General features: G+C 37.5%; 1 protein-coding gene across 4 annotated transcripts; it reads left to right on the top strand.

Annotated features, from left to right (window-relative positions):
- Positions 1-11038: 11038 nt before the first annotated feature.
- terf2ip (telomeric repeat binding factor 2, interacting protein) lies at positions 11039-22792 on the top strand. 4 transcript variants are annotated; one of them, XM_085159023.1, is made up of 11 exons: positions 11064-11149; positions 13367-13412; positions 13704-13761; positions 13847-14084; positions 14325-14470; positions 14656-14888; positions 19210-19284; positions 19373-19985; positions 20067-20167; positions 20974-21414; positions 21550-22792. In XM_085159023.1, exons 4-11 carry the CDS (start codon positions 13855-13857, stop codon positions 21769-21771), a joined length of 2061 nt encoding a protein of 686 aa, XP_085015149.1. In that variant the 5' UTR covers positions 11064-11149; positions 13367-13412; positions 13704-13761; positions 13847-13854; the 3' UTR covers positions 21772-22792. The 4 variants fall into 4 exon arrangements, with proteins under 4 accessions (XP_085015146.1, XP_085015148.1, XP_085015149.1 ...); XM_085159022.1 differs by lacking the exon at positions 13704-13761 and having other exon boundaries at positions 11059-11149; XM_085159020.1 differs by lacking the exons at positions 13367-13412; positions 13704-13761 and having other exon boundaries at positions 11039-11149; positions 21550-22791.
- Positions 22793-23245: the final 453 nt, after the last annotated feature.

Genomic DNA, 23245 nt, shown 5'->3' with positions numbered 1-23245 from the left:
TTGTCGTTGGAAATAACCCTAAATTATTAATGTGTCACACCCTTAAACTATAAAATATACAGTTGTGGTCAGAAGTATACATACACTCATCATGAGCATAAAAGCCATGGTAATTTGTGGCTTTTAATAATTTCTCTGAACTGTTCTTTTTGATGGTACAACATGCATCTTTGACCTTTGACCTTACAAAAATAAGAATTGGGTGCACAAGTTTGAATTTATTTTGGCTCAAATATATGCATACACTTGCTTAAATCTTTTAATGTGATGCTGAAAACTCAACAATGTGTTTTGACTTGACAAGGCCTAGACCTGTTAAATTCTCATTATGCCAGACCACAGACAAATTATTTTGTTTTGGCAGAAAAAGGATTTGTTTGACAGAACTTGATGGACTGATTAATAATTAGAATAATAAAAAAAAAGTCCAATGAACTCAGTAAAGAGCAAAGAGGGAGAACTTTAGATTTACACAGGTTGGGAAGGTGTCTTGGAGCCATTTCTAAACAACTGCAGATTCCAAGATAATCAATTCAAACTATTGTACACAAGTACAAGTTATTTTGATGTGTCACGACTTTGCACAGGCCTTGAAGAAGACCTAAACTATCCCCCTCAAGTTAAAGGAAATTGGTCAGGGTGTTGAAGAACAAACCAGTACCACCAAGGCTCAAACCTGCCATGAACAGGAAATTCTGAAACACCGGTGTCTATCTCAACAGTGAAGCAAGTTTTACATTCCCATTGTATCGGCCTCGAAAGATGCCTTGGCTCCAAATCAACACCTTCAGGCTCGTCTGAAATTTGCAGCTGAAAAAGCAAAATGACTTCTGGAGAAAAGGGATTGACCTTTTTGGCCACAAGAGGTGAAGTGAGCAAAAGTGAGATTTTTAAATCTAAGAACACTGTACCAGCTGTCAAGCATGGTGGTGGTAGTGTCATGCTTGGGGGCTGTTTTGCGGCCAGTAATACTGGTACATTGCAAGTGGATGAAATAATAAAGAAGCGAGAAAACCTCCAAATTCTTCAGCTTCATAGCCAGTCAATAACTAAACAAGACAATGATCCCAAACACACATAAAAACTAGTTTTGAAATAGATAAACCAGGCTAACATTAAGCTTCAATTAAGTGTAATTCATTTTATTTATATGGCACCAAATTTATATTGTAAAGTGAAGACCTTACAATAATACAAAACACCAAAAAAACCTCAACAATCAGATGACCCACTATGAGCAAACACAGTGACAGTAGGAAAGAAAAACTCCCTTTTAACAGGAAGGAACCTCTGGCAGAATCAGGCTCAGGGAGGGGTGGGGCCATCTGCTGTGACCAACTGCAGTTGAGCGGAAGAAGACAGGACAAAAAACACATTGTGGAAGAGAGCCAGAGATGATTGAGTAACTAATGATTAAATGCAAAATGGTGATTAAAGATATAGAGAGTTAAAAAGTGTGGTGAAGACAAAACACAGTGCATCATGGGAAGGCCCCAGCAGCCTAGACTTATTCCAGCATAACAAAGGGAGGATTACGGTCACCTGGCCCAGCCCTGACTATAAGCTTTATCATAAGGGAAAGTTTTAACGCTAATCTTAAAAGCAGAGCGAGTGCTTGTCTCCTAAATTCAAACTGGGAGTTGGTTCCACAGAAGAGGGGCCTGAAAACTGAAGGCTCTGCCGCCCATTCTACTTTTAAAAACTCTAGGAACAACGAGTAAGCCTGCAGTCTGAAAGCGAAGTGCTCTATTGGGGAGATACCGCACTATAAGGTCTTTGAGATTATCCAAGACCTTGTGTGTGAGGAGAAGGATTTTAAATTTACTTCTGGAATTAACAGGGAGCAACGAAAAGAATATACTTTTTTTATATGGGAGAAATGCACTTTCTCTTTCAAGCCCCTGTCAGTACTCTCACTGCGAAAGCCTGAAATTACATGACATTCATGCCCATAATGACTGTATGTAAACTTTTGACCTCAACCTATATCTATGTATGTTTTTACCAATGGTATAGAAATACATTAGGTAGCTAGAAAGAAATCAAAGTTCTCCTTTATATCAGTATTATTCTTTTATTGTCTTTAAGTCCAACTTAAGCTTTGTTTCTGCCCATTGGGTCAGTTCAGTGGGTTCAGTGTAGCATTATCCACTGAGAAAGATGCATGCATTTTTACCTAAGAAAAAAATGTAATGTCAAATGTAAACCATGGACTCAAACAATATGGCAAGAAATAAACCAGCGATTGATTGGTTGGTTCTCAAGCCGAAAATGTGATGTGATTCTGAAAAGACACCATAGCTGAATCATATGTGCACTAAAGAAAAAGATGTATATCACTTTGGTAAGAAGGTTTTCGCTAAAACAGCTGCTTACTCTTACTGAATGATACAATTGTAGCAACAAGACTGAAACTGGAGAGAGTTGGTTTCTTTAAGTCCAAGAAACCAATGCAATTACCTGAAAAGTTAAAGCTCAATAAAGCTGTGAAGTACTGAAGTATATGAAGTACTATATAATTGATACAAATTACAGTACAAATTGTACTCACTGTAGTCACTTTAAACCATTAGTTACACCACAAACATACGTTTAAATTGTTTTAAATGATTAAATGATCTTCCTTCTTAAAAACATGACATTAAACTTGCCTCAGCTTCTTATCATGTCAAATCATGGAATCATGGAAAACTATTACGTTTAGAAATATGAGGGTGTGAGGATCAAATAGGTTTTCACTTGCCTCAGAGTGACAGTGTTGCATTATGGGTGTGGGAATTCAGACAATGGAACAGAGTCCAATTACTCAACAACTCAAATGCAGAGTTGAGGCACTTGACCTGAATTTGAGTAATTTAGTTTGACGCCACATTAAAATTGTACTAGTTTAATTATTAACTATTAGTTACTAGTTATTTCACGTAGATAATACCATGAAAAATATGATTATTAAGTTTTTTTTTCATCTCAAACCACCCAGTTTTATACAGAAAAGCTGAAAACCCCTTTCTCCGCAGCCTAATCTCTAATAACCTTATACGCATAAGGCACTTATACAGAGTATTTGTACATTTTTAAGTAGGTTATCCAAATATTTCCTTCCTTTTTCTCATGACAACTACAAGCTCTGATCAGGCTGAATGCCTGTGAGTTGTAAAAGGGGAAAGCCAGGCACAAGTGCTGAGAGCAAAGCCTGGAGGACGTGAGAAAATATCTGAATAAAGGGGACGTTTGGCCCCTAAAAATAAGCCTTTGAATTGGCAGAGGATTGTGGGGGTTTCTGGCTTGGGGCCGGATGGTCCTCTCGGATGGCTGATGATGATGATAATTAAATCTGTTCTTTATGTCGAGTCAGCATATCCTCACTTTGTTGCAGTCCGGTCTCTGCTGACTGAATCCTGCCAAGATTCTCGAGCTGATCGGCCAAATAATTTTCAGAAAGTATATTTCTGCCCTTCTCTGTCCACACAGAGCCAAGTCCAAAGATAGCATTCATGATTTACACGGGGAAGTTTTGTTTTCGTTTGAGCTCCTTAAGAAACGGCAGCTTCATTTTTCTTTATTCTCTTTTGTTTTAGTGTCAGAGAGGAATTCTACTCCCACCAGTGTGTGATACCTGACATGTGTGCATCCCCTGGACAAGCCCTGTTTCTGAAGTGATACACCTGCCACTGTAAGGCAAACAGAGCTCTCAAGACTGTGTTTTATTAAGTCTGTTGTTTACATAGAAAACACCAAAGGAATTAAGGCCCTTTGTGTTCATGTGAGGCAAACATTTTAATCATTCAGCTGAAGAAATTATATGGATGAGAGCCTTTTATGGAGCAACAGTTCCTGTATCTATTGTAAAACAATTACAGCCATTGTAAAAATGCAATAAAACACAGGCTAATACGGTTCCCTGCATCTGCTTTACGCCAATATTTCATCATCAATTTTCTTGTTTAACACTTATAACACAATCCATTTTTCAGAAGCGCAAGAAAGGGATTCTGCTGTCATATGAACTGATGCCAAGCAATTTAAACAAGAGCACAGTGCACAAGGAAGCTTTTATACTTTATTATTGGAGCATCCATTAAACCTAATGGATGGATGGATGACTTTGTTGGATTACAAAACTAGAAAGCTAGAAAGCAGACCTGTATTTTATAACAAAAACTGATGTGGTAATGCCCTAATAAATTGTGATGTTTGCTTTGTCAGTTACTGCAAGGATCAGAACGTTTAATGGACTGTTATACGTGATTTCTTCAGGTTCACATCTTCTTGAAAGCACTTTAATCTTATTGTGTTTGTGCGTTTGTGACTTTCTGTAGCACATCAGTTTTTACAGGTCCCGGAGATGAAACTATATAATGTTTCTTAAACGACTAAAGTGGTGCCATGTTACATCACACTCACGTGACACACCCCAGCATGGAAATGGTATGATGGAAATTTACAAATAAAAGCAATTTGGAAATGTCTTGTGATTCTAAATGTCGGCCAGCATTTTTCAAATGGTGTGATTTGTAGTTTAATTGCCAAGGCTTTCATCACATCATATACCTGACTTTATCTTTGTCAGGTAGATTTTTTCCAAGTGATTCACTCACCGTTCATCACCATTTGCTAACGTAAAATTATTGCAGTGCAACCTGGTTTAAGCTCTCATGTGACTCTGACAAAGGTACAGGTAATGAAGGTCACTCCCGAGTTCCTCAAGTGAAAGCACTCGTATTAATGTCAAAGGATTTCTTCAGTTTGCCATGCGCAGACAAGCACATGTTTAGACAAATAAAACATTTTTAAATATTATTAGAAAGATATTTATGATAGATTTAAGGTCTTAGGTTACAGTGGTGGTGGGTCAATCTTTTTCAGGCAAATAAGCTGTCAAAAGCTGAAAAAAAGTTCAGTAACAACAGCACCAGCTATTGTCTTTTATTGTTGTGGACTAAAAAAAGAATCTCCATTCAGTTTATTTTCACTCCATATTTTTCCTCTCGGTAATCCCCCCTCTCAGCACGGCCAACCCCACAGTTTGAGAACCACTGGCTTAAGGACAGGAAACGGGGGACAAAACCCTCCCACCTACTGTACGCTGTTTTATTGTTTTTGGTTTTTTTAACCAGTGAGATATCATGTGTTAAGGCTCTTCCCCAGTTTCCAGCATTTACTGTCTTCAGCAATTATCTTTATATTTTCCATTCAGATGTTAATGCATTTATTTCCTCTGTTTGCAACAAAATAATTAAGATGATGCTACAAGTTTTTATGGTACAAGTGGACAAACAAAGCTGAATTTAATGAGTACTATATACAGATTTTACATTGCTCCAAGGAATTTTTAAAGAAAAGAAAAAAACATATACTGTTAATAATGGAGTCCAATTTTTCACTTTGTTTATTGTGTGTTCTGTCTCTTTTTAAACCCCCCCCCCTCCTCCTCCTTCTCCCCCAGACCTATCATCAAAGTATCGTGCGGTTTTCTTGTAAATTCGGCTCTTACTGGCAGCTGCCTTGTAGTCTGTGCACAGTTTGATGCGTTTCTGTCTTTCATGTAAGAGTTTTTAAAAATCCTTCTCACAATATCTTTTACTCGTGTACTAGTATATTAGTACCCTGTGCTTTCCAAGGTTAAAATCTGAGAAGAATGGATACAATTTCTTTAGAGCGAGCCAGGCAGTGATATGAGTTATCCTTCTGTAGTTGGTGGTGCAGCTTTTCCGAATCAAGGATTCCAGGTGGAAGATTAGATGTGCTGTCAGAAAGGCCAGAGTTTAAGATTTCCCCCATTTGTAGCTTTCTGTGGTTATGTGGTTATTTCCAGTAGTTTCTCAATGTGGCTTTAATAAAACTAAGCTTTTCCGGTTCAGAGTGACCAAGTCTATTTTTCTTTTTTTGCACAAGCTGTATATCCACAAGTAGAATCTCAACCTCCCAATGAAAAGCCAGAACAACACAGACACTCAAATCTCAACCTGTCTTCATTTTGAGACACCTACACAATCCTAGAAGAAGTTAACGCAGCATAAATAGTGATTAATAAAAGGTGCATTGTGCTGATGAACGTTTGTTCTGTTCAAAAAACATGTTTCCAAACAATTATTCCCTAAACAAGTGTTCCTGACGGCTGGAAATAATGGAATTTTTTTCATGACTGAGAGCCCTGGTGTTCCATAAACGTAGCGCGTTATCGCCCTCTGTTGACTGCTACAACAGGGTAATTTTCCTCATGAAGTGCTAAACCAAACCAGACTGTCACGCTGTGGTGAACTGGCCACACGTCCTCTCTACAGCTGCTGATTCTGAAGGAAAAAATTCTCTGATGTCAACACAGCGAACCAACCTTTCAGTTTATGACAATGACTCAGGAATGAGTTGATTATTTCAGGGCAGCAGTTCAGGTCAGAGAAAGAGCACATTCAGCTGCAAGGGGTGAACACCTTTATATCTTTCTAATGATTACAGATTTCTGCAAACATGCATTAAACATGGAGGAGTTGCAGAAATCTCAGAGGCTGTTGTATTGTTTCAGCTGTTTGAGCTGAAGAGGGGGGGAGGAACAATAGTGGCCAGTAACAATAATGTAGTTGTCAGGACTGTGAGGGAGGCAAGGTCAGTGAGGTGCTACAGTAAACAGGCAAGCCCAATTCCTTCCCATGGCCCCCTGGCTTAAGTTAGGGGGGAAAAGAAGAGGAGTTAAAGCTGAATGTTTTATTTCTATTTTATTTCTAGGCTAACATAATAATGAGTCTGATGAAACATTTCAAGGACACGCTGATTGGGTTTTGGCCTTTCTTACTCATTTGGATTAGCGCAGGACACATACCACAGTCACATAAGATTAGTACAAAGTAAGGGAGTAACATCATAATTCACAGAACTCTTATATAAACAAATGATTCATTTTTTATCCCGAGTAATAGATGCCCCCAAATATTTATATGTACATTCGCTCAGTTTGAATCATTTGTTCTTGATGTTGGTTTAGAAATCTAAGAAAAAATTGCTCTTTTTAACATTTAAGAAAAAAGTTATTGGGTTAACTTTAAAGACATCAACTATTATGGCCAACAATACTGGTCAAAAGTTTGAGAACACCCCAATTTTTGCAGGTATTTATTGGAATTCAAGTCATTCAAGTCCAATGATTAGCTTTAAGTGGTACAAAAGTAAGTGGTTAACTGCCAGAGGTTTAAAAAAAAAAAGGTATGGTTACCCAAAACTGAAAAATAATGTACATTTCAGAATTATACAAAAAGGCCTTTTGCAGGAACACAAAATGGATTAACAATTTAAAGCTATTCTGCAGCAATGGAGGTTGCTCAAACCTTGAGAGCTGGTGCTACTAATTCCTATAGGTGTTCCAACTTTCCTGGATTACTTACAATCCCCTCTGTCTGCATAAAGGCAGTGTTGGGACACACTGTGGTACCATACCCCAGTGAGCATCAGTTAAACAGTATTGTACTGCAGAAAGTAGTGTGCTACAAAAATGGGGAGAAAAAAGCCATTAACAATGAAAGAGAGACAGACCATCATAACACTTAAAAATGTAGTTCTTTCCTACAGAGAAATTGCAAAGAAAGTCAAGATGTCAGTGAGTACAGTTTCCTTTACCATCAAAGGGCACTCGGAAAACTGGGGCAAACTCTGACAGGAAGAGGTCTGCCAGACCCAAAAGCCACAAATGAATCAGAGGACAGGTTTCTGAGAGTTAACAGCTTGCGTGATAGGTGCCTCACAGGACAACAGCTTCAAGCACAGCTTAATAGTGGTTGTAGTAAGCAAGTCTCAGGTTCAACTGTGAACAGATGACTTCAAGCTGCAGGTTTGACAGGATGAGTTGCAGCAAAAAGGCCATTATTAAGACGTCATGAAACAGTCTTCGGTTCATCACACAGGATCCTTGTACACCATCAAGTAGGCGAAGGGACATTGTGTGGCATCGACTGTCAAACATGAGGGAGGAAGTGTGATGGTTTGAGGCTAGTTTGCTGGATCCAGGGTCGGTGACTTATAGAGAGTGAGAGGCACCCTGAACCAAACAGCATTCTTCAGCGCCATGCAATACCCTCTGGTATGCGTCTAGCAGTCAGGGGTTCATCCCGTGGCAATGACCTAAAATATGAGTCCAAGCTATGCCAGAACTACCTCAGGAAAAAAGAACAAGATGGGAAGCTTGAAAACAGGGAGCGGCCAGCACTTAAACTTAAACGGCATCGAGCTGGTTTAGGATGAACTGTACAGAAGAGTGAAAGCAAAGCAACCAACACGTGCTGCACATTTATGAGACCTTCTGCAACAGATATGGGAAGAACTTTCTGAAGAATATTTGATTTCTACTGTAGAAAGAAGCTCTTCAGCTGTTACATCTGCCAAAGGTGGCTACTTAGATGAGTCAAAACTTTAGAATACATTTTGGTCTATAAATTGAGTCCATGATTTCTTTTTTAACTTAATTGCTTATTTGTACTATGCTTTCATTTCAGAGTGCAATGAGACATTAGACGGCATAATTTTCAATAAAAACTGGAAAAATTGTTGACAAATATATATATATATATATATATATATATATATATATATATATATATATATATATATATATATATATATATGTATATATATATATGAGGCAATATGGGAAGTTTATTTAGTTTCATGACTTGCAAAAATTGAAGGATGTGGAAAACTTCTGTGGTTCAACTTGTGGTGAACTTTTCCAGACTACACAGCAAAAAAACCTCGTGCCTGAAATCAAACATGACACAGCTTTAGCTTTTGCAGAAAACAAGCGTTACTTGTGTTCCCACAATACCACTGAGAAGAGTTTTTTGTACGTCAGGTTTAGTTTAATAATTTTATTGCTTTGTGCAGTTTCGGAATAAGGTGGTGAAACCGGTGAATGAGATTTATATCTTACTTGTCAAGAGCTGCCTCAAGGGGGTCAATTGACTGGTCAAAAATCTCCCACTCAGCTGACAGGGTTTATGAGTTTTACAGTGATGAAATTTCTCTGCTGTAAACATATGATCATCATCAGTTTAGGTCTCTGTGGTCCCAACCCTGGTTTGATTAAATATTTTCACAAACTGAAAGGACGATTCAGTTTTTAACTTTTGCTTATTGTTGAGCTTAAGTTTGGAAAAATAAACATATATAAAACAAATGTAAACCTTATATTTTCATATTTGTATTTAGTTAGTTAGTTAGTTAGTTAGTTAGTTAGTTAGTTAGTTAGTTAGTTAGTTAGTTAGTTAGTTAGTTAGTTAGTTCGTTAGTTCGTTAGTTAGTTCGTTCGTTCGTTCGTTCGTTATGTAACCGTGTGGATATTAAAATGGTAAAACAACCAACCTTGCAACCTCGCTGACAGATGAGACCAAAGTGGCGATTTTTTTAACCATAATGACACAACACCACATTTTGAGAAATCCTAAATCAGCATATCAGCACAAACACCTCAAACCAACTGTGAAGCACAGAGGTGGAGTGGTGAAGATTCGGGCTTGTTTTGCACCCACAAAACAAGCACAAATCTTGTTTTGGGCTTGTTTTAACTCACATTCTAGAGTTAAATGTGAGGCCATCTGTCCTACAGATGAAACTTAGATAAAACTGGGTCGCACAATAAAACAGTGATTTCAAAACAAAACAGCTGAAAACAAAAATGATCAATGTGTTGCAATAGGTCAGCTAAAGTCCAGACCTCAGCCGGTTTGAAATAGTTTGCAAACCTCAGTTTACTGAAGCGTGGGCCAGAATTCCTCCACAATAATGTGAGAGACAAATAAAGTGAAATGGAAAATTATTAGTCAAGTTATTGCTGCTAAAGGTGGTTGTACAAGCTGCTGAATCATGGGCTGCACTTTTTGTGAAAACTTTCTATTTCATATGACAGTAACTCAAAGCCATGGCAGTTCTACTGAAGAGCTAATGGCAGATAAACCATTCTTTTTCATGTGTAAAGTCCACACATTTACTGAAAAAAATGCAGTTACATATATATTAAATGCTTTTGTGCAAATTGAATTCATGATTTATACATTTATACATTATTGTTACCAATATATTTCAGAGTGACAAATTGAATATTTACTCCACTTCACTTCAGTGTTACCAACTGCTTTGTGATGGAAATCTTGGTTGGTTAGTACAGTTGGTCTAAGAAACACATTGCGTTTTTCACTATATGTGCTAATCTCACATCTCTAAGCTCATCCAGTTTTGTTTCCTTCATCTATTTCAAATGCAAAATATCAAACCTTTACTTTCAATAAATCATCCAGAAATTTGTGTGTACATCTTCATTTTCTCTCACCTTTTTACTCACTTTTCACGTAGATCTCTCAACCCTCCATAGCCCATCTCCAGAATGCAGTAGCACGATACAAATAGAAACTCACAAATCACACCTATTCTTGCTTCACTTCACTGTCTCCCAGTGAAATTCAGAATCAAAATTCTGTTATAAACATATGAAGCACTACATGGACTGTAAAGCTACTGAGACCACATGACTGCAGCTGGCTTTTCAGACAATATCATCAAGTTCCCACTGTCTTACTTTAAACCAGAGGCAATCACACTTTTGAGGTTGTAACCCTAAACTTTGGAACAGCCTCATTTACTCATTCCCAACTATTTTAGGCCATAGTTTATATGTATTTGCCTTTATGGAAGTGTTGGAATGAATGTGTAATCCTGGGGTTGATTATTAGTCTGTATGGTGTAATGTGTATACTTTGCTTTAATGTGGTTGAGTCTGGCTTTGTAACTCCATATTTTGAAAAGTGTTGTACAAATAAAGCTATTATTTTTGTTATTGTTGTTGTTTACTTTTTATTCTTGACCTTCTACTTTTGCTGCTATAATTATATGAGTATAATTTTCAGTATCATTATGATATTTTAAGTATTATTTCACAACAACGTGTATATTTTCCTTTCCTTACTTATAAATGAGGATTTTCACAAGATCTTTACTTACTTTTACTTCTTTACGTACTTTTTCCTTTATCGCATAATATGGATGCGACCAGTGGGGGCGATACGGAGCCTCTAACCTCTAACAATTCAACAAGGAAGAAAAGGACCCGGAAGTGAGCTTTGTTGTTTTTCTGGGGCGTGAAAGACTAGCTAGGAAGAAGGCAAAGTGCACGGTAAGTTTAAAATATTATTTCTAATCTAAGATGACATTTATTTAGGCGACTGCTCTTTTTACAGTTTGCCATTTGACGGGCTAGCGATGTTACACACCTCCTCCCTGCTGTTCATGTGAGCCTGAAAAACGTGTCTCAGCGGTGCACGTAGTGTTTTCTGTGCCTCATGTTTTTACACTGGATGAATCTGTCCAGCTTTGCATAGTTTCCGGTTGATTTTCTTTTATATAATATTCCCTTATAAGAAAATCAGCCACAACGACCTCACAGTGAATTTAAGTGACCGTTTTACATTGTAAACTACAACAAAAAATACAAACATAAACACAAAAATAGATGTTGTTGTATATTTACTATACCAAGAACCCACTTAAATCAATAAAACAAACAACCATCTCACAAAATAATCATTATAAAGTTGCTTCAACCAAGCTTGAACACCGTAAACCTTTAAATAACTTAGAAAGAAAATTCAGCACGAACAATGGATGTTGGAAATTATACAAATATAAGCAAAACAGTTCATTTAAATCCGTAGGCAGATTACATAAAATATACAAGTATTCAACTCATAACAGACAATAAATAAGTAAAGTAATGTAGTGCGAAGTCTTAAAATGAACGTATATAGATCTGATTAGCCACCATATACTGTTGGAGATGTGCCTTAAATTATGATGGGTACACCACTGCTTTATTATAGTTAGCGTTACGCCCGCCTAAATGTCCAAGGGGTTTGGGATAAGTGACGGAAAAGGAAACAATGAGGCAACAAAATCGTTTTTTGTTTTTTTTTCAATAATTAAACTGAAAGGTGACATGGACAAGCTGCTGTCACCTTCCAAAAGGATGACCATAACAAAACCTGAAAGTTGATCCAAATAGAGTAAGTTAAAATGGTTAAATGATGCAAAAACACACCACTCTACTGATCTGAAGTGTAGTAGTATGAATTACAATAGACCAGGCAATAAGTAATAAATGTATGAAATATCTTTTTAGCTTCACTCAGTGACAGGATGTTTCTAATTTTAGAGCTAATGCACAAATGAAAAAAGCAGTCCTACATATTTGTTTACTCCGTGCGTTAAAGGGCATATCCTAATCAAAAATGATGCCCAGGTTCCTGTTACTGGAGGCTAAAATAGTGCCACCCAGAGTAAGTATCTGGTTGGACACCATGTTCCTAATATTTTTAGGGACGAGTACAATAAAGCTCAGTTTCGTCTGAATTTAGAAGCAAGAAATTAGTGGTTACCTGCAACTGTAGTGATCTGAATTGAAACCAGGCCTTGGTGTCTTTAAGACATGCCTGTACTTTTTTATCTAGTAGATTTGTATAATGTGGTTTCATGAATAATTAAAGCAGGGTATCATCTGCATTACAATAATGCACTAAAATAAATGTAAGTAGTCATGTAAGAAAGTCTTTTCTAATAATGTTACCTAAAGGAAGTCTGTATAATGTAAACAGTAATAATCCTCACTAACTGTCCATCTATCAGATAGATATGATTCAAATTTCTGCAGTGCAGTTTTTTCATACCCACATTTTGTAGTAAAATATTGTGATCAGCAGTGTCGAATGCTGCACTGAGGTCTAGCAGAACAAGCACAGAGATGAATCCACTGTCATAAGCCATAAGAAGATCATTCACAACATTCATTAGTGTCGTTTCTGTACTGTTAAGATTTTCTGAATCTTGACTGCAACCCTTCAAATAAACAGTGGATCTTCAGATCACCCAATGTTATGACAACTACTCTTTCAAGAATTTTTGAAATTGAAGGAAGATAGCTGGATGGAAGAGGCTTTTAGTGGTGATTTAATTACCACCACCTCAAAAGGCTATGGTGGGTAGCCTTTTAATAACGAAAGAGAAAGTGGGCAAATACTGTACACACAAAACCTTTGTATATAAAACAAGCATAGTTATTTTTTAATTTTAGCTCAAAAAATTAAATACAAATAAATAAATAGAATAGAATTAAATAAATAGAAACATCTTGGTTGCAATGAGAGCAACAAATGGCCCAATTAATGTAAGACTTTAGAAATTAAATATAACGATTGATATTAACTTTTCGGCTTGACTTTTAAATTAAGTCCAGTGTGACCCCACGATATCTGACCTTAACACTTAATTTGAACTTGCAGTGTCAAGCCTCTCTTTGTCAAACACACTTAACTAGTTTTTGTTTTTTTTCAGTATCTAGTAAAAGACATGATTGCATGAGATAGTCCTGAATATGAGTCATTGCTGTAAGAATAAAACATTTTTAAAAATTTTGACATTCATTAGGTAGATGATTTATATGTGTTGACAATAAAAGTTGCCTAGTTGACAAAATAAATGATCACAAATTGTGTAACTGTTAACAGAATAGTGATGCATCAATATACTGCCAATATTGACCGATTTTAAATAAGATATTTATCTTTGGCCATGAACTCTATTTGTTGTGTGTGATAAAGACATGAAAGACTTGACAAGTCTAAAAAATTAACAAATCATTTTATAATAATCTGATTTTTTTCCTCCTGGCAAAAGAGGGAATTAATAACAACAGCAACAACAAAAAAAACCCAAAAACTAAAATATACAGAAAATGTAAGTTGCTGTTGGTCCAGAATTTCACACTCATCACATCCATGTAGCACACTTATAGTACTGGCTGTTATTGAATCTCTTCCAGAAGGTGAGATGCCATCCAAAAGACAAGTTGTGGCCCAGCCTGCCTTCTCTCCAGTTCTCTTCATGACTGTGGAGGGTGAACCGATGAATTTCTTCTTGCGACCTGGTCCCATCAAACGCAAACTCCAGCCGCTGGTTTCAGCTGGAGGAGGAATGTTGTGCAACGTCCAGCAACCAGGAGCAATACTGCTGACTGATCCAGACGACAGAAGTGTCATTCCTGAATCCACTGCACACTGGTACGTGCTGAACTGAGAGTTCATGTTAATATCGGCAGGTGTTTACATTTAAAGAAATGCGTTGGGTTTTTTTTTCAGTCAATAAGAAGAAGATAAAAAAGAAAATGCTTCTTCAGTTTAGTTTGGTGGTGATAAATTTATTCAACCCATTTATGATTCAAATCTTATGAATCCCACACACAACAGCAGCACTGGAGCATAGCTGGAAGTCTTATTACATATGCCTTGTTTACTTTTCAGGTACGTGTCCACCCAGTATATTTATGACTGTGTTGAGAAGAATGAACAGTTGAATTTAGAGGACTACAGGCTAAATCCTGAAAAGGTCCAAAGACATTCTGCTAGACTCAACAACAGCAAAAACAATTCGCCTCAAGTCACAGGAGGTACGACTAAACCCCCGATTTTCCATGTCTGAAGGATTGTGTTCCAACACGTCTGCACTTTACAGATTACTTTTTTTTTATTACTTGAATTGTTTACAAGTTACAATTAGAAATGTGTGTAAATCTGGTGGATAGTTAAATCTGCTTCCGTTTTCTACATTATGTCTACATTCTTTTATAACTAGGCAGAAGTGCCTACACTCCTGAAGAAGATGCTGCCATTTTAAATTATGTCAGCAAGCACAAGACGGAGACTGGGGGAAACCGGCTTTGGCAAGAGATGGAGAAACAGCATGTGACCGCACACACCTGGCAGTCGATGAAACACCACTACAAAGCACAACTGGCTAAGAAACAGACAGCCGCTGTGGAGGCGGAAAAGCCAGAAGACAGTAAGACAGCAGAAGAAAAGACAGAGGTGATTAACTATCTGGATGTTGTCGTTACGATTTTGTTATTTTTAGTTGTGTTTTTTGTAAAGTTTGACTTTAAATACACAGGCTATTTCCACGACATCATAAAATTAAAACAGTATTTAGTAAGTGACAGAGACAGTGACAAAAAGACAAAGTGGCTCCATACTGTAATGGCTTACACATTTGCCTAATCATCATCATCATCATCATCGTTTATTATTATTATTATTATTATTATTATTATTTAAGCACATCGTACGGGTGCTTGAAATCCTTGAAAATGATTGAATTTTAATGTTGTCCTTTCAAGGTTTGAAAAGTGCTTGAATTTCAGATGTGGTGCTTAAAAGTGCTTGAAAGTGTAACTGTATTTCATTCACTACAAATAACTATCTGATTGAATAGTTTTCTTATCAGATAGAGAAATAAAATGAGTCGCAAAATGTAAAAGCAAAATTTCCCCGCCTGGGCTGCCTTGCATCTGTTTCAAGGTGTGACCCCGCCCCTCCCTCGGACAGTCGGTGTACGTGACAATGCTATTTTTTAAAATTATGATTATTATTTTGCTAGCTATCAAACTCGCTGGAGAAATGATTGAAATGCACTGAGTGTGATGCAGTATGGCAGCGCTATTTTGGAATATGCTGTGAACTTAGCTAACATTATTTAGCAGTAATATGAGTTAATTTACTCAAGTGAAAGCTTTAAACATTAGCCTGATACATAACTAGCCAACTTATGGCTTTCCGATTAACCCTCTGGGGTCGACGGACCCAGCGTCTCCATTTCAACTTGGGTCGAATGTGCGGACTTCAAACTATATACCAGTTTTTAAATTGTGTTGATAGGCCACGTAAAACCGATGTTTGTTTTTCTGAATAAAACAGTGGCGTTTACTCCGCTAAGAAACGGCGTTTTCTATGGAGAGTGCTAACAAACACGCTTTGCTTTTGAGTGAAAAAAGAAAAAAGCACTCCTTTCCTATTGGTGGAAAAATGTACCATGTCGACCAATCAAAAAATGATATGGCAACATGTGGCATTTGGTTGTTTGGGAAGAGGGGCAAGTTTTGTTTTGTTTTTTGGGGGGTTTTTAGGGGCAAGTTTTAGGAGTGACCGGCGAGAGAGAGAGAGTTTTGATACGTGAGAGATTTGTGATGTTTCCCGTGTTTGGAGTCTCAAGTTAGTGTGTTGTCTTGTGTAGTTAGTGTGTGGTGTAGTCGTTGTTTTGTTTTGTGTGTCAGTTCTACTAGTGAATGTCACAGTTGCTGCAAAAAAGCCACCAAAGGCAGATTGCAGTGTAAACGCTGAGTGACACACCTGCTGTCAGACCTGCAGGTTTATCCCTGTGCTGTTCTCATCTGTGTTATAGTGACACAAACTATTTTTTGGAGTTGCATAAATAATTTGTGGGCCTTCTTATTTGATGCAGAACACCTGATTGTTCTGTAAATAGTTTTAAATGGTTATATAAAAAACGTCTGAGCCTTGGCTGCATTTTTAGGTAAATAGTACAATATAACTTTGTTGTTTGCAAAACTTGTGCATATTTTTTAAAAATGTACAATTTCTATTTGCATTTCAAGTTATGAAAATGATTCGTTAAACATGCTTGTGGTTTTTACAGTCAAAAATATCACTTTCTACTCGTATTTTAAATTTTGTCTGAATTTAGATAAATTGTGCTAATACAGTATGTCAAAATGAGAAAATAACAGATTGGCAAGATAAACAGTTTTTAAAGGTGAAATATAGAGGCCAAATCACAAGTAGTCAAAAATGGCCAATTATACCCCGGACCCCAGAGTGTTTGCCTTTGCAGTATTTTTGTGTGGTGCGTTTTTCTATGTCTTAACAAAAGGGGAACAAAGGTGTTTAAGTTCACCTAGGATGATTTGTTTTAATTTTCACATGGTCTTACTGAGGTGATGCAAATTGAAACATGAATTCTGTTGGGGATGCTTAAAAAGTGCTTGAATTTGACCCTGAAAAAGGCGTATGAACCTTGTATTTATATAGCTCTTTAAAAACACACCTGGTAGACCAAAGTGCTGTAGAATACAAATATAAATATAGTAATACAATAGGAAAAACCAAACATAGCAATAAAATTAATAAAAATGTCAGTTGCCCACAGAGTTAAAAACCAGGGAATAAAAATAGGTTTTTAATCTGGATTTAAAAACTGGCGCTGATGTAGCTAATATGGAGAGGAAGATTATTCCAAAGCATCGGAGCCGCAATAGAGAGCGCTCAGTCTCCTCTAAGTTTCAGCCGGGACTTAGGGACTGCAAGCAACAGCTGCTCAGCTGACTGAAGCGAACGAACGGGGACATGGGGCTTCAACAAATCAGATAAATAAACAGGTGGCAGACCATTTAGAGCATAGGTGTCAAACTCTGGCCCGTGGGCCAAATTTGGCCCGCAGACTAATTACATTTGGCCCGCGAAGCCATACCAAATTACTATTAGAGCTGGCCTACTGGTATTATACAGCTAATATATATATTGTTTAGTATTAAGCTTTGCTTGTTCCATATTCAGTTTTTCAGCAAAACGTGTTTGAGTCCATAAGAAAAGATTAATTCTTATATCTGGAGGAATAAATATATTTCATCATCATCATCATCAACTTTATTTATAAAGCACTTAAAAAACAACCACAGCTGACACAAAGTGCTGTACATTGGAACTGTAAAATAAAATTACATGAGATATAAATAAAAACCAAATAAAAGAAGAGTGAAATCATTAATTAAATAACTACTTCAATTAAAAGAGAAACTAAGTCTCACTGAGGTTAAAAGCCAAGGAATAAAAGTGGGTTTGAAGATGTGATTTAAAAGTGGACAGTGAAGGGGCCTCTCTAACGTGCATATTTCAATAAATATTAACGTTAGCCCGCGACTTTGTTCCTGTTTTGAATTTTGGCCCACTGTGTATTTGAGTTTGACACCCCTGATTTAGAGATTTAAAAACCTAACATGTGAAAGAGTCCCAGTTTGATCCTGGGAGGAGACACAAATCCCTTTGGAGTTGTATCAGGAAAGGCAGCCAGTGCAAACATGCAGCGCTACCAACTGTGGCAATCCTTGTGAATAAGGACGCAGCAGAAAGTAGCTTCATTAGTAAAAGAATCCACGTAGAGACGCTAAGTAAAAGAAAGTAAACCGTTTTTAAACCAGTGTTGTTCCATTTGAACAAAGTTTGTTATTTGTATCCAAAATATCAACATATTTACATCACAGCAGTGACAACAGCATCCACTAACATTACACAACTGACAGGCAAAATGATATTAGAATCTACATTACGACTGTACAGCAGGATGAGATGTACCAGATAAGAAAATTCAGAATTTTTAATCCTTTGGATGATTGTTTAAAGTCTTACACAGCACCATGTGGATGCAGTCAGAAACATGAATATGAGTAAAGGTGAGACTGAGCTGGGTGTCTGTGAACAGGAGAAAGGTCAGCCCCGACAAACTGAGCAACTCGTTCCAAAATGAGGGAATTCCTCTGTAGCATGTTTGTGGTTTGAATATTGTATATACTGTATCAGCAGTCCCCAACCTTTTTTACACACAGACTGGTTTATGTCCGACAATATTTTCACAGACCAGCTTTTAAGGTGTTGCGGATAAATACAACAAAATAAACCTGGTACCAAAAAAAAGAAGATTTATTCTTAACACACGGGAGACGACCCAGAGAAACCAAGTTAACGATAAAAACAATAAAGAATAATGATAAAAAACCCTGAAAACCATAAATTTTACACACAAGCCTAAACTGGTCTGTGGCCCGGGGGTTGGGGACCGCTGTACTATGTTGTTATATTTATTGTTCTATATGAGATATTATTGATTGTTTTTTATTCACTTAGATTAACACAAAATGCAAATTCTAGTCCTCGAACACATCCCATTTGTGAACTTTACAGTGTGTCTACTTCTGGTTTCATCAGCATACTTAAACCGTCTTACCTGTGTTTACATTAGAATCCTGTTGTTGATTTTACTAAAATGCCTTTATTGTAAAAAAAAAAAAAAAAAGAAGAAGAAGAAAAAGGAAAAGGAAAAAAAAATTCTCACGTGTAGTAAAATAGGTCACAAGCTACCTCCTAAACTTCTCGAAGCTTTAATAAAAATCTGGAACATTTTTACTGGGTGTAGGGTGAAGAGTTGCCACTGGGTGGCAGCAGTGGGTTAAATAAATTCAGACTAACCAAATTCAGCTTTGACATATTTTCAGGCTGCTGGCTGTCACGTTTTTAATAGACTTTAATTCTGAAGCTTTTCATTTCCTCTGTCTGCCTCTAGGTGGAAGAGCATCAAGAGACAGATGCTCAGAAATCTTTATGTGAAGATGATGTTTCAGAAACAGACCTAACACAGGTGGGAACTCACTGCTTGTATGCTGTAAGGGTGCTGTATGAGGTTATAGTTGCTGTAAAGACATAACCTGAAATGGGTGTCTCCACAGATGGATGTCCAGTTAGTACAAACAGGAAGCACGCCAGAAAATGTAGACCAAGACCAAGAGCAACATGTGAGACAGAAAACAGATAAACAACAAACTGAAAGCAAACAATCAGAAACTCTAGAAGCTGAAGTATCTCAGTCCTTTCAGACTGCGGCGCCTTGTGCGGACCTACAGGCAGAGATCCAACTGCTAACAGCAGAGACCACAGACGCAGAAACAGGTGAACCTCAGCCTGTCTCCCCACAAAAACAAAGTTTGTCAGGGGATGACTCCACACCAGCTCAGCCTAAGCCCACGCCCAAATGTTCCTCATCAGAAAAGCCAAAAGAGAAGCAGAAGGCCTCCCCGGTGCTAGAACAACCGTTGCGTCAAACAACTCGCAGGCAGCTTGAGCTTGAACCATACGGCAAAAAACTGAGGTCATCATCAACCCAAGCAGTGCGAACCACATCATCTCCCCAGCCCCTGAAAAAAACTAAGTCTGCTCTTCAACAAGATACGACCACAGACCAGCCGGCTCCCAAGAAAGCCAGAGGAAAAACTCCGAGAGCAGCGGCAGAGAGTGACGAGGAGCAGAGTACACCCGCAGCCATATCTAAAACAATACAAGCAGGTATGTCATGACACAAAGAGTCGTTTTCATTCTTTTTACAACCCTTCTTTTTACACTTCTTATACTTTTTGTGGTTTTCAGATGAAACTAATCCAGTGCCTCAGAAAGGAGAAAAGAAGAAAGAGAAGAGAAAGTTGGGGATTCTTGAATTGGCAACGAAGGAGTTTGAAGATGACAGTGAGGTAGGATGCTGGTTTTGATACACTTTGTAAAATCACCACTCAGTGCCTCAGCATGCAACAGTTCCCACTCTTGATTCCCAGTTTGATTGGGAGTGCTGGTGTCTCCTGTTGGGCTTTATGGACCTGCGACCTAAAAATGTAACATTCAGTATGAATGTTTTTTTCTAGCTTTGTTCATTTTTTTTTAACAAACAGCAGGTCTTTTGTCCTGTCTCCCTCCACTCATCACCAATCGGTCACAACAGATGGCTGCTCCTCCTTGAGCCTTGTTCTGCCAGTTTTCTTGCTGTAAAAAGGGAGTTTTTCCTTCCCACAGTTGCCAAAATGCTTGAAAATAGGGGATCCTCTGATTGTATCCTCTGATCCTATATATAATTGCAGGGTCTTTACTATTAATCAAATTGAATTGAAATTGAATAGGAGTTGTGACAATAGAAGCATTCCATTTGAAAATTTTAACAGATTGTAATTGTAGTAAAATACTTTTCTGTAAATAGTGGGATGTCAGAGAACCACAGGCCCCACATGATAGTTCTGATTTAAAGCATGAAGCCATAGAAGAGAGTTTCTAGATTCGTTGCTGGTTATTGACCACAAAAGCTTCTGCTGCTTCTTTTACACACATGAAAGTTCCTGTTTTCATTTAACTGCACTCCCAACATCTGCTACACTGTGTTATTTCTTGCTTTACATGTAGCTCGACTTTGTACATGATGTAATTCAAGTATTTCATTGTTTTTCAGTGTTTTATAATACTTTTCTGTGTTATATATGTTCTTTAACACAGTTACATTTGTATCTCATAGTCTGATGATCTCGAAGCTCCAGATCTCCAAATCCCTGCACAAACAGCAGCTACATCAACCTCCCTTCATCCTCCGCCTGCAGACACAACTCCAGATCCCGCTTCCAAACAGTCCTGCACTAAACCTGGACCCACTGAGACCCCTCTGAGTAATGTTGAGCAGGCCCAGGCCACTAGTAACAACTGTGCAGCTGAGAAAAGCTGCCTGCCTCCAGCTGCTGAGCCTGTAGTGTCCGAGGCTGTCGGTACCTCCAAGGCCCACCTGTTCATATTCGACAGTGAACCTCAGGAAGACGACTCTCAGTCTGTCAGCAGTGACCGTCCAGCAGCTCCTTCAGAACCACAGCCAACAGTGAACAAAGATGCTGCATTTTCTCTGACTCAGGACCTGTTAGAGGAGGACAAGCTGCGAATCAGAGACCTCATGAACCAGACAGATAAGGTGAGGTGTTGTTTTTCTTCTCCATTATATTCTTTCAACCTTTATTTTGCTTATTCAGATATAAAGGGGTTAACTGTGGAACTTGCAGCTTTCTCTGTGTTAAGTCATTTTTAACCTTTGCTGTTTTTCTTGTAGGACTTAATTAGTGTGACCAAAGCTTTACTTAAGACCAGCGGAGACTTTTCTGCTGCAAAAGACCTGCTCTTGAATCCCTCCTCCATTTCGGGACCGTTTTGGAATCGCTGTGATGACAGACTTTTGCTCTCGGCTGAGCCTATCGGCATCCAACGGCTGCAGGAGAAATATGGCGAGGAGAACGTTGCCAAGAGAATCGTGTTTCTCGAGGTGGAGGGATGAAATAAGATAGATATAAGACATAATGTAATCTATTACTATTTGCACTTACACTGTGCAAAGACTGAACCGATTGAGTTTAAATTCTCACTTCTGTTTCTTGGTTGTCACCCGCAACAGTCAAACTTGTGTAAACTGGTTGTTCAATACAGCTCCTACTCGACTAAATCTAAACTTTTATTCAGAAGTTGCATAAAAGATGTGCCATGACTTTTATTTCTCTTTAAAAACACAATTTTGAAGCATTTTATAAAGAAAATATGTTTAAATAAGATGAGTTTATTAAAAACACATCTTTTGTGTTTTTAATGTTACTTTTACTATGTTTACTTCCATTAAACTGTATAATAAATATTTAAACATCACCCAAGAACACATGAGTGCCATTTTTAAATGTATGTTTGTTTGTTTTTTAACTTTAGCAGCAGATCACATTGCTCAGAATAAAAGAACTGCAGTTTAATCTGGTATTGGTGATATGATGTTCTCTGTGACTAGTTTGAATAAAGTAATTTCACAATGACCTGTTTTGCTCATTTGCAGCTCCATGCTTTTATTCTTTTACTCCAAATGCAATATTTGAACAGCCGCTGCGTGAGGCTTCAGTTATCACAACCAGAGCTGTGTTACTACAGATCACAGTATATCATGAGGATGTCTCTGACTCCAACTCCAAGAATAGAAAAAACGTTCAGAGCAGCCTGAATGCTTTTTTTAAACATATTTCGACCTCATTATTTATAACTTATCCCATGTTTAAAATAAGCACCCACCATTCTAACAGTATACACTTGTAGGCCACTGTGACAGCTGTTGTTTTAGTCAGGCTTCTGTGAGAAACTGATCATCTACACAAAGTTTCTGGATTTCATAAAGAATGGGTAGACTATTTTAAGTTGACAGGTTGATTGTCCAGCTGACAAATCTGCGGCAACTTTATGAATTTATGTAGATCTGAAGGCAAAATTAGGCCCAATGCAGTATGAGCAAGATGTACCTAATGAAGTGTCCTTTAAGGGTGTGACAAAATAACCCTAATAGGACTCGTTACGTGAAAGGACACCTTAATTATGTAAATGTTTCTTAAAACTTGGCTTCTCTGCTTGATTATGATTATGATTTTTAGTCCATGTTACATGTTAAACTGCCAAAAGATCCTCTACACTTTAATTAAAAGATGCTTCAACCAGTAGTAACATACTTTTTTGAAATCTTATGATGAATCAGTGTGTTCAAAAACTGTTTTTGGTGGCACAGATTTCATTGTAAAAAGCAGTCTTTCCAAAATATTCTAGTACACCAACAGACACAAAAGCAACTTAAAAAATATTGTCTATTAACTTGCCTTGAACAGTGCAATCTAGTCTACTTCAAAAAACAAAAACAAAACAAGAAACCCAATCAATCAATAAACATATCTATATATATCTATATATCTATATCTATCTATCTATATGTAGATATATATATATATATA

This window comes from Neolamprologus multifasciatus, chromosome 5 (genome assembly GCF_963576455.1).
Source record: "Neolamprologus multifasciatus chromosome 5, fNeoMul1.2, whole genome shotgun sequence".
Taxonomy (NCBI): Eukaryota; Metazoa; Chordata; class Actinopteri; order Cichliformes; family Cichlidae; genus Neolamprologus; species Neolamprologus multifasciatus.
Note: the sequence above shows the minus strand (reverse complement) of the source record. Positions and strands in the feature narration are given on the sequence as shown.

Coding starts and splice junctions, on each gene's coding strand:
- terf2ip (XM_085159022.1), top strand. CDS start 13,855: ATGCCATCCAAAAGACAAGTTGTGGCCCAGCCTGCCTTCTCTCCAGTT. Junction 14,471..14,655: donor TTCGCCTCAAGTCACAGGAG/GTACGACTAAAC, acceptor TTTTATAACTAG/GCAGAAGTGCCTACACTCCT. Junction 21,415..21,549: donor TCATGAACCAGACAGATAAG/GTGAGGTGTTGT, acceptor TTTTTCTTGTAG/GACTTAATTAGTGTGACCAA.